Consider the following 12,436-nt stretch of genomic DNA (forward strand, 5'->3'; position numbering starts at 1 on the left):
CTTGAAGGATAACACAATTGCAGCAGAATAGTTCTATTGACCTGTTTCCTGTCTATAGAATCTTAGCAATCTGAAAGCCAACTTCTGTTTCATCCTTTCTCTATCTCCTTTAGTTCAGGTTGTCAGGATTTCTGTTGAGATGGTTAATTAGATCCACAATTCACATATCTCATCTATTTAGCAAATAGTTGTGCAGTCACATCCTTGGTGTTCTTTCCACAATGTGCTTTCTTATTTTTTTCAATACTGATAGGCTGAAGATTTTCTGAATTTTCATGTTCTGTTTTAATTTTGCTTAACAATTCCTTCTTTGATTTATCCGTTTCCCTCTTGCTTCTTACAATAACAGAAAAGAGAAACCAAGATGTGCCTTAAACACTTTACTTAGAATCTTCTCAGGTAAATATCCAAGTTCATTGCTTATAAATTTTACTTTCCACCCAACAGACACAATTCAGACAAACTCTTTGCAATTTTATAACAAAGATCACCTTTCCTCCAGTTTCCAATATGTTCTTCATTTCCGTCTGAGACCTCACTAGAAGCACCTTTAACATTCATATTTCTATCGACATTCTGTTCATGACAATATGTATGTATATCTAAGATGAGAGAAGCTTTCTCTGTAGTTCTTCCCTTTTCTTTCTGAGCTTCACCAGAATCACCTTTAGTATCCATATTTCTACCAACAATCTCTTCAAGGTAATCTAAGTTTTTTTCTATCATACACCTCAAAACTCTTGCAGCCTCTACCCATTACCCAATTCCAAAGTCATTTCCACATTTTAAAGTATTTGTTACAGCAGTGATCTACTTCCCAGTGGTAGGGCTACCATTACAAAGTACTCACAAATTGGGTGGCTTCAACAACAAAAAATTATAGTCAGTGGGCTAGAAGGCTGCGATCAGGGTGTTGACATGGTTGGTTCCTTCTGAGAACTAGAGGGAAAATCAATTCCATGCCTCTGCCTGAGCTCCTTGTGGGTTGCTATTTTTGACATTCCTTGGCTTCTATATGCATCACCCCAATCTCTGCCTTCAATTTCACATGGCATTTTCCCAGTGTGTGTGGGTGCTCCAATTTTCTGTTTTTATAAGGACAACATTTATATTGAATTAGGGCCCACTCTAATGACCTCATTTTCATTAATCTCTGTAAAGTTCCTATTTCCAAATAAGATCACATTCTGAGATACTGAGGGTTAGGACTTCAACTTACCTGTTTTAGAGGGGCACAATTCAACCCATAAACCTCCCATCATAGTGTGAGGGATTATGGAGATCACAGTTGTGCACCAATTCCAAAAGGCCCAATAAATGCAATGCTCCTCTATATCCCTATTGAACTTTTATCTTGTTATATGACCACCATTCTTCATAGGGACATAGGGACCTTGGCCTGATCCTTAGTCTTGTTTAGTTTTGAAAGCTGAGACATCGGTTAAGGGTTGAATGGGAGTCTCCAGTTCACCTCCAGCTTCACTGGGAAGAGCAGAAGGAATAGCGCTTTATTAATCATGATCCATTACTTTGTAGACCCTAGCAGACCACCCTGTAGGGCCCCATGGCTCACTACCTTGCCATGAGTTCCTTGGTGGGAGAGCCCATCAATTTCCTTAGAACCCACACTTAAGTAACTGGAACCAGCGATCTTGTTGTGAAAGTGCTTGCCCAGATGGTCCTGGAGAGAGTGTGTGATTACCAGTTTTACGTCACTCTTTCTGCCAGCCAGTTGTTGCTATCTGTGCAGCAGCTACTTTTTCAATTCTGACACCAATTTGTCACAGTTAATATCTGGATTGTATCACAGACTTATCAGCATGGCCTTATGAGGAGGTTTAACTGAGTTCAGTAACCAGTAGGAGTAAAATGAATGAACCTAAAAAACTGAGTCTTGTTAGCAGTCTCATCTACCACCGGGATGGCTAACAGGGAAGCTATATACATTGGAAGAATAGTCCAACTATGTTTTTTAATGTCAAGGGACTTATCGTGTTGGACCAAATCTTTCTAAGCCCAGATAATATCCAGCTGAGGATGTAGATGGTTTTGGATGCTTGCAGCCTTTCATCCCAGTCCTCTCTTCCTTCTCCTCTTTAGGCAAAGTGGCTGCTAATAGTATACTCTGAAAGTGGGGGTCTATAATGATACACCCCACAAGATGACACTCTCACGAAGTTTAACAAGATTTCCTTCTTCATCGTGGAGGTGATAAACCCAAGTCTCTACGATCACTTCAGATAGCTGGGTGAAGTAACTCCAAAGGGCTCTACATTCTTTTCCATTTTAGGCATGAGTCTCAACAATTTGCTGCATTGCAGGCTATCTTTCAGTGTCAGAGACATGCTTAGAGCTAACACTGGTAACTGGGTGCAACTCAGCAACTCAGGGTCTCTGATGACTTTTGTTGCCATTGCCTCCAAGATTGTATTACTAGGTAGGGATTGCTTCTCCAGCTTTCCTAGAGTCCCTCTTTTGGATTTATAATTTAACCCACCAAGCAAGCTCAGCCAGGGAATTGGAAGCTAAAGGGAAGGATCATTAGTTCTCCCTGAGACCTGAAAAGCTTATATATACAATCACTAGCATTCCCCCAAAGCACTCCCAGGGCCCACAAAATACTTCCTGAGACACATCGTCATGGCTAGTGAAGTGCTCTATGGGACTCCCAGATTCTTGCAAAGGATTCATTGGCATCATCCATGAGTGTCCCATGCATTTCTCTAACATCTCCCAAAAAATCTCCATGGGATCCTCAGGGTTCTTTTCTTTTCTAGAAAGGCAATATATTTACTGGTCAACTCTGCTCACTGCACCACTTTGTCAGAGAGAGAGCTGCCAGTTGTTGAGTTGGTCAATTAATATAACAAGTAAAACTGAAAGGAATAATTAAGCCTTTTTTCAGATACTGTGATAATATAAGCAAGAGTCTACACAGGAAAGGGCCCAGCTTCACCAGAATTCCACTTTTCCCCATTAAAGGCACCAGGTGAGTGGCAGATGTTTCATTTAAAAATGGGGGTATCATTTCACTGCCACGGGAACCCCAAATAAAAAGCTCTTGCCATTATATAGATGTGGCATGTGGAGAGGACCAGGAGTGGAAAAGTACTGAACACTGTCAGAAGAAAGAAAATTGTCTTCAAGGCTCCCCAGCAAGGTCATCTAACCACAGTCCCCTCAGTAATACAGTGCCTTAGTCGAGCTCTCTACTCTCTCACAAGAAGGACTCCAAATGGAGGGTTCCTGAGCTAGGTGTGCAGATATGAGTAAGAGCATGGTTGGCCTGGAGAGATCTGAACCCGTACCTGCACATCCCTACAGAGATCACAGTGCACTGGCTCTATGTTACATCCAGTGTGGGATGGAAAGCTGTCTTTCATGATAACTGCCAGATAAAATCTTTGTACTTGTCTATGGGTGTGCCTGAAAGAGCACACACAAGATTTTAACTTGAACCCATATTCCTTAGAATGCACATATATGTTTATGTGTATATATCTACTTATACATACACATACATACACATGCATGAGCACATATGCATGCATGTGTACATGAATACACATATTTTAGAAATCATGAGATCTCTTGGACACCTTTAATTTTAGTGTCTCAGGACTTGTTCTTGATTTCCTTCATTTTGTATGTATATGTCCTTTCTTTTGTATTTTGAATCCTTTCTCTCAAAGCACCAACTGATTTATGCATTTGCTCTATCCTATAATACTTTGAAACTTTTACAAAATTGCTTAGCATATACTACTACAAAAACAAACCTACTAAAAGGATTTCATGATTTGTTTGCAGTCTGCCCCCAACACTCTTGCCCAAGACTGAGGGTATGTTTCAAATACTGTATTTATTAGTTACATGGATTAGTACTTGTTTTTTTGTTCCATATAGTAGGTTAGTTTCCTTTCCGTTTTAGTTCCCACTTCTTATCCTTATTGAATTAATTTTATTTTTAGAATATTGTGTTCATACATTTTGTGTTGCTGTGAAGGAATACCTGAGGCTGGGTAATTTATGAAGAAAAGAGGCTTATTTGGCTCATGGTTATGCAGGCTGTACAGGTATGGTACCAACATCTGTTCAGCTTCTGATGAGGCCTCAGGAAGTTTTGAGCTATGGCAGAAGGGAAGGGGAGCCAGCATGTCACATGGCAAGAGAAGCAAGAGAGAGATGAGGGACATCCCAATATGTTTGTCAACAACCAGATTTTATGTGAACTCATTACCATAGAGAGGGCACCAAGCCATTCATGAAGGATCTGCCCTCATGACCCAAACACCTCCCACCAGGCAATACCTCCAACCTTAGGGATCACATTTCAACATGAGATTTGGAGGGGACACACATCCAAACCATATCAAATATGTAAAACATTCACCTACTTCCAAAAGTAAATATTATGCAAAAGATTTCCTTAGAAGAATGTAATTTCTGCCGTAGTCCTTCTCTTTGTATTCCCTTCCTTTTTCCTACCCTGTTGTTTTGTAGATAACCAACTACAGTGTTTTCATGCTTATTTTACCTGTGTCTCATTTTGAAAAGATTAATATTTCTCTATTTTTCTCTATTTTTTTCTGATTGGTTATTTCTGACTGAAAAGTTACCATACTAGATATCCTGTTTTTAAGATTATTTTTCACTTAACATTATCATCTAGAAATCCCTCCATGTTAGTTTATAGAAACCTTTATTATTTTTACATAATATGTATAGAATTATATATAGTGATATGTAGAGTATTTGTATCATATCATAATTTACAGTATATATCTTTGTTTATTGAGCCAATATATTACACTTGAATATTTAGATGTGTTGAATATTTTGCAATTACGAATAATATGGTAATGAATAATGTGCATACAAATTTTTATTGTTTGGTCTATTACTGTGTATTAACCTACAGTGTAAATAATCAATGAATTCTGAAGACTAATAGAAAATATATTTGATGCCTTAGAATATTTATGATATAATGAGACAGCTTTTGTAACACTCATTAAAACTATTTTCATCATTTTCATGTCAGATTTAAATTATGGTGATTTACTTATAATTTTATAAAAATGAGAAAAAATATTGCTATATACTTGTTCTAAACTTCAAATATAGAGATTTCACAATAGATTTGTTTTTTCATTTAGCGGACTAAATGCATCTCTTTATGTGGTTCATTTTGTAGTACCAGATAAAAATTCTATGTTTGTTCATCAAGATTCAGTGTCAAAACTCCAAATGCAAGAAAAGAAAAAAATAACTCCTGGAAGGGAAAGGCATAATAGTAAGTGTTGTAATTATAGATAACTTTAAATTATTTTAAAATTAAACATCAGAAGATCTTTTCCTTTGATTCCTGAATGTGTATTTTAGCATATATTTTATGGAAATTGTAGACTTTGCCCTGAAGTATGAACACCTTAAGATAAGTAGAGAGCAAAAATGAAAATGTTAACTTCATGTTGGAGTTTCTGGTCATAAGATTATTTCACAGCCATTGGACATGCACTCAATATCTACCAAGGCCCAATAATTGGCCTACAGTATCTCGAAGAATGTATCTTTCAGCTGACTCTGGGAGATTAGTTTCCTGGAGATCATACCCAATGATCACTTATCACGTGTAGCGATGTTGTTCTTCCCTAGGCTTCAGTCAACAAACTGAGAGGTTGTTGAGGTCTGTAACTCAAACAGCAAGTGGGAATTATAGGAGCCAAGGAGAAGGATAGTCCTGAAGGCTTGTTGGTTAGCCCTAGGGCATTTTGTTGGTTGAGCGCCACACAAAAGTAAGGTCTTCTTGGTACCCTCATAGATGGGTGCCATCAAGTTTCTTGTGTGGTGGGGAATGTTAAAGTGCCCATGGCCAACAATGATTGGGCTTCCTTTTCATTTTAGGGGATTGAGAGGACCAAAAGATAGGCAGTCATCTCCTCTGGAATGTGATGTGCCCCTTGCCAGATTACAACACAGGGATTTCACCTGAGTGCTAGGTTTTTGTAAGTATTAATGGCCCAGCCAGTCTTTATTGGTTGGTGCCTGTGTGTGGACCCACCAGGAAAATGTTTTCAATATAGTAGAAGGCTAGTGTTCCCTCCAAGAGCAGAAATTTTTCCAGGTTATGCCCTATCCATGGATGATAGATAGTTAGGGATTTTGGGTAGTCTTGTTGAAGGACATTAGTGGTATATAGCAATCTATTCCACATAAGAATACACTGATCCTTATCATCGGTGTGGACAGGGATGCTAAAAAAGGAATTTTGTGTATCAGTTGTTGTATACTACGTTCTTTTCTCTCGGGCAGTAGCGTCTATGACAGTTACAAAGTCAGGTACTGCCAGCACCCAGGGCTGCACTGTGGCATTGAGCAGCCAATAATGCATTGAGGCTGTGTGCATCTGAGGTCATGTGCACAGGCCAGATGGAGCTGTTTAATGGAGGATTAGTCTCACAGAAAACTTTGTCATCCTTAAGTACAGCAATGAAGGCATTGATTTCCTTTTTACCCCAAGTAATCAGTATTGTTTTTGAGAAACAACAGCACAAGGTAGTCAGGTAGGTTCATGGCCTTTCACATGCCTCACCAAAATGGCCCTAACTGAGCAATTTTCTTCAGTGCTTGTGGGCAAAGGTGAGCAGGCGTTCACTTAGTGATACATTTATAACAAAATATATTGAGTAGTGTGCACTATAACAATAGAATTTGTAATTGGCCAAAGACACCCACCCATAGTTGGGTCTGGATAAAGTCCCCATTGGTGGTGACCTCAGACTTCAAACTAGAGAGAATTATCAGTTTCCCCTTCATTCTGATGCTGTGGTATATATTCACAGTCACTTATATACCAGTATCCAAAGGCCCAAGGAATATAATTATCCACACCTTCCCATTTAACTCTGACCCTGGTCGCCACTGGGGATTTGGGGACTTAGCCTAACCCCTGGTCTTTTTCACTGTTGAAAGATGAGAGTTCTCAGTAAAAATTAGAGGGGCTCATCAATTCATCTCCAAATTCACAGGGAAGGGTGGAGGGAGTAACACTTCATTAATCATAGAGTCCTCAATGTGCTGACCCTAGTAGGGCCCATCAACTTCACTGTTTAGTAACCAGACCTAGAGATTGTCTCTACAGGCATCATTCAAGAGAGCGCGCTTGATTGCCATTTTATTAGGTTGGTGCAAAAGCAATTGCGGTTTTTGCCATTAAATTGCTTTTGTACCAACCTAATATATCGCTTTCCTGCTGGTCAGTCTTTTTCTACCTCAGGAGCTGCTGCTTTTCCCATGCCTGAAAATTTTTCAGTTAAGTTCTGGATTTTGTCACAGAACATATGACCTGCCCTTATGTGTAAGTTTGATTGAATTGGAAAATCAGCAAGAGTGGCATGAAAGAACCTAGAAATCTGAGTCTGGTCAACCATCTCCTTTATTGTTCTTACTCTTCATTGTAGAACCAAAGGACAACCAGTGTTGTGATTCATAGGGCTGCTCTAGCCTCTGCAAGGGTGGTCCAAACATGATTTTAGTGGTAGTTTCATCATGAGTATGCTCAAGTGATCAGAGCCCAAGTATCACTAAGCTGAGGAATGAGAGGGTCTTGAAGTTGGCATCTCATACACCCCCTTTCTTTCTCCTCCTTGAGTGAAGCTTCTCTGTCATGACACTCTGAAGGAGGGGTTCTGTAGTGACTCATTCCACAAGGTACCACTTTTTCTCATTAAGTTTAAGAAGAGTACATAATGTTCTAAGGTGCCTTCGGTAGGTAGGTAAAGTGATCTCAGAAGGTTCTACATTTTTAAAAAAAAATCCCTTATAATTTAACCATGAGTCTCAATACTTTGCTGGGACATATGCTGTCTATCATTGCCTGGTAGCTGTTTAGAACTAACAGCAGTCATTGGGTGCAAATTAGCTCACAGATTCTCTGGAAACTCTCAGCCCCATCTCCACATAATTATATACTGTAATTAATATTATACCATTGTTTGTGGTATATATATCTGTTCGTTTGACCAGTCTCCTATATGTGAAAATCTCAATGGTTTTGAATATTTTGCAATTACAAATAATGCTATAACGAATGATCTTATGCATATGCATTTTCATTGTTTGGCCTATGATTATATATTAAGCTAAAGTATAAATTATCATGTATTATGTAAGTATTTTGATTATGTATTAAAGTATAAACTCATGAATCCTGGAGACCAATATAAACTTTATTTGATGCTTCAGAATATTTATGATATAATGGGTTATCTTCCACAACAGCCATTAAAACTATTCTATTTTTGTGTCAGATCTAGCATTATGGTAATTTACTTATAACTTTATAAAAATAAGAGAAATGTACATATTATACATTCATAGATTTATTTTTCCATTTGATGGACTAAATGCATCTCTTGATATAGCTCATATTGTAGTACCAAATGAAAATGTGATTTCTGTTCATCAAGATTCAAAGTCAAAACTCCAAATGCAAGAAAAGAAACAAATAAATTCTGGAGTGGAAAGACACAAAAGTAAGTATAATAATTATCGATAACTTTAAATTATTTTATGTTGAACTCATCAGATCTTTTCCTTTGATTCATCAATGTGTACTTCAGACTATATTTCATCAACTTTTAACTTTGACCTAAAGTGTGAATACCCTATGATAACTAGAGAACAAAAGTAATGATACTTTTTGGTTGGTATTTGAATGGTCATTAATTACTAAGTAGTATCCCTGCCTCCACACATGCTCATGAAAACTATTCACATGATTTTCTCATTTTACTTCCATGGGTTGAAATTCTGATGATTACTTGGCATATCCAGAGGTTCTATTGCACATATTTTTTTTCTATTTAGTGTTTCCTTTAGAAATCCAAAAAAAGGATATATCACTTGAACATCTGTTGCCTGAGGAGAAAGTTTTATTATCAAGAAGCAAATCTCAAACCAAGAAACTTCAAACTAAAGTAACTTCAAGAAAAAGTAAGTAATTATTTATAAATCTTATAAATTATTTTTATTAAATTCAGGAGAAATTTGTTTTTGGTTTATAAATATGCCTTCAACCATATGCTTCTTCTGCTACTTATTTCCATCACACTACCAGATCTTTATTGATAACTTGTTTCTTTTATAATTACTCAGTTACATGTGTCAAATCTGCCACTTTGTGGATTTCTCTATTTCTTCTTGTATTAGTGTCAGATTTTGCTTTGTATCTTATAATGCTCTATTTTTGTGTGTGTGTGTGCAAGTAAACTTTAAATTTATATTCTTCAAGGACAGAACAGTTTTTTCCTTATGAAAGGATTCACTTCATCATTTTCATAATTTTTGTTGTTTTCCTTAATAACTACTTTATCTGTTATGGCTCCACAAACTTTCTTCCAGTTGGTATTTGCTTGATATGTTTTTTCATCATATTAAGTTTAACTTCTTTGTTTCTTTGTAATTTTTCTATGTCTATTGTAAGAAACTTATAATTGTATATACTCTTTTTAAAATCAGCTTGAATTTTAAGTTCTGGGGTACATGTCCAGGATGTGCAGGTTTGTTACATAGGTAAATGTGTGCCATTGTGGTTTGCTGCACAGATCGACCCATCATCCAGGTATTAATCCCAGCACCCATTAGCTGTTCTTCCTGATGCTGCCCCTCCTCTTGCCCCCCCACTCCAGACAGGCCTCTGTGTGGGTTGTCCCCCACATGTCCGTATGTTCTCATTGTCCAGCTCCCATTTATAAGAGAGAACATGTGGTGTTTGGTATATGCTCATATTTAGTCTGATATTTTTTCTTTTAATTCTCTTATAACCATATATAATCTAATTATTGATTTTTTAGGTGCAATTATATCATTTTTTTCTTGGCTTCTCCTATTTTTCCTACACGGTATGTTCTTTCACTGTCTACTCCATTTTTTATCACTATACATTTTTCCTTAACAATATTTGGTACCAAAAATTTTAAGCTTTACCTAAAGTGTGAATATAATAAGAAAAGATAAGGAAAAATTTTAAATATACAAGTATTTATAATAATGTTTATAGTAGTAAATAAAATAATTAATATTTACAAATAAAATATATTTAATACCCATGTATATAAAAATTAACAGAACAGCTTTTATATGCACAAGTAAAAAATGTATTTATATGCTTATATTTTAACTAGACACTGATTTGCTTATATCATTAACATATGGTAATTAACATATTGTGAATCTGGAGGTTCCACCATAGATTCAGTTCTCTAGTGCTTTTAAGAGTCTTCCTTCTTGTAGTCCAGAAAAAGATGAGGTATCAAATGAAAGTCTTTTGCCTGCAACTGGAGCTGCTAGAAAGAAGAGATTCCATAGTAAATATGGAAATAATATTATTAAATTATTTTTAATTACATTAGTTAAATTTTAATTAAGCATAATTTTGTTCATGGATATGTATTCTGCTACAATGTTACAGAAATCCATTGAACTCATTTTTTTGTGTCATTTACATTTATTTCTTGATTTCCTTGAATCTTGATTATTCTATCAATTATTGAGAGATGTATATTAAATTATCCCACTATGTGGATTTACCTATTTCTTCTTATAGTACCATACATTTTCCTTATACTGTCTACATTATTAGATGTATACAAATAAAAAGTTAGATTTTCCTTATGAACTCTGCCTTTTATTTTTATGAAAGGGATCATCTTAGTCTCTAGAAAGGTCTTTTGACTAAAAGTCTATTTTGTCTGACATTGACATAATTACTACAGAGTGATTTTGGTTAGTGTTTGCATTTTTTTCAGTCATATCTCTGATAAAGAACTTATAGTTGAATTGTTTATCAGTTCAATGTGTCTTTGTCTATTCCTAGAATATGTAAAATATGTAATCCATTTACAATTATTTTACTTACTGATATATTTGGATTTAAATATTTTGGGTGGGGGTGCTTTTCAATTTTTTTATCTGATTCAGATTACTTTCTATTTTCTTTCTTTCCTTATTTTGGAATTACTTTTAATCAGTTTAATTATTCAATGTGTCACATATGTTATAAAAACTTTTTAAAATGCGAATACACTTAGTAAAATAAAGTCTAATTTCAACTTTCTAAGTGTATGTATGAAGTAATAAGAGTGCCTCCACATACTTTCAGGAAAAGTACTCTGATGGTTTTTGCATTTACCTTCATGATTCATTTTGAAAATGCATCAGAGGTTTTATTGTGTGACATTTATGTAAGTTGTATTGTCTAGTGTTAAGTCTTATAAAACTGATAGGGCTGGGCACGGTGGCTCACGCCTGTAATCCCAGCACTTTGGGAAGCTGAGGCGGGTGGATCACAAGTTCAGGAGATCGAGACCATCCTGGCTAACACGGTGAAACCTTGTATCTACTAAAAATACAAAAAATTAGCCGGGCATGGTGGCACGCGCCTGTAGTCCCGGCTACATGGGAGGCTGAGGCAAGAGAATTGCTTGAATCCGTGAAGTGGAGGTTGCAGTGAGCTGAATCAGCCACTGCACTCCAGCCTGGGCGACAGAGTGAGACTCCGTCTCAAAAAAACAAAACAAAACTGTTAGGAAACTTTGAATGATCCTTTCTATACATTAATAATTCAGAGACTTCACGGTAAAGTTTTTTTCACTTTTTATTGGGTTAAAAAAAGCCTTTCTTTTTGCAACTGAGAAAATGGATGAAATAGCAGATGAAAATCTTCCACATGAAATAAAGTTTTAATTTTAAAAAGCCCATCTCATATTACAAAACTTAATACTTGCAGAAAAGTGAGACTTCAAAGTAATTATAATCATTAAGAATATTGTGTAATGATTTTAAAGTTCTCTCCTTAGTTTATATGTTCAATCATAAATATGATTTTTACATGTCATGTATACATATATGTGTGTATATAGAAAACATGTATGTGTGTATATTCATGTATACTCTCCATGGTCATTGATTAATTATATTTTTCATGTGTTCTTAACTTCGCCGAGGTTCTGTTTATTTTATCATTTATGAGAAGGGTATTTTAAATTCTGCTACTGTGACTACTTATTTCTCTATCTCTTTGTAGTTCTGCCAATTTTTGTTCTATGTTTCTAAAGTTTTTTTTATATACATACACATTTTAAATTGTTAAATTTTCTTAAGAATGCTGAAACTCTCGTCTTTGTGATGGACATTTTTAAAAAATAGACTGTGTTTTTAGAGCATTCTTACGTTCACAGTAGAGAGAAAGATAGAGATTTCTCATATACCACCTTCCCCATCTACATGTAGCCTCACCCATGATATGATGGACATTTTGTAGTAACTTTCTTTGCCATTAATCTGTCAGATATTAACATAGCATCTTTTTAACATAAGTATTTGCAGAACACAATTTTTCATCATTATACTTTCAACCTTTTTGTATTATTAT

General features: G+C 35.8%; 1 protein-coding gene across 49 annotated transcripts in view; it reads left to right on the top strand.

The window, feature by feature from the left end:
• CCDC7 (coiled-coil domain containing 7) overlaps nucleotides 1-12,436 on the top strand; it is a 425,173-nt gene that overhangs the window by 246,195 nt on the left and 166,542 nt on the right. For all 49 annotated transcript variants that reach the window (XM_054522140.1, XM_054522141.1, XM_054522147.1 and 46 more), the window contains 3 exons: nucleotides 5,198-5,296; nucleotides 8,427-8,537; nucleotides 8,872-8,997. In XM_054522140.1, the coding sequence (XP_054378115.1) occupies nucleotides 5,198-5,296; nucleotides 8,427-8,537; nucleotides 8,872-8,997 (336 nt within the window). The remainder of the gene's footprint in view (nucleotides 1-5,197; nucleotides 5,297-8,426; nucleotides 8,538-8,871; nucleotides 8,998-12,436) is intronic.

The sequence above is a fragment of the Pongo abelii genome, chromosome 8 (assembly GCF_028885655.2).
Source record: "Pongo abelii isolate AG06213 chromosome 8, NHGRI_mPonAbe1-v2.0_pri, whole genome shotgun sequence".
Taxonomy (NCBI): domain Eukaryota; kingdom Metazoa; phylum Chordata; class Mammalia; order Primates; family Hominidae; genus Pongo; species Pongo abelii.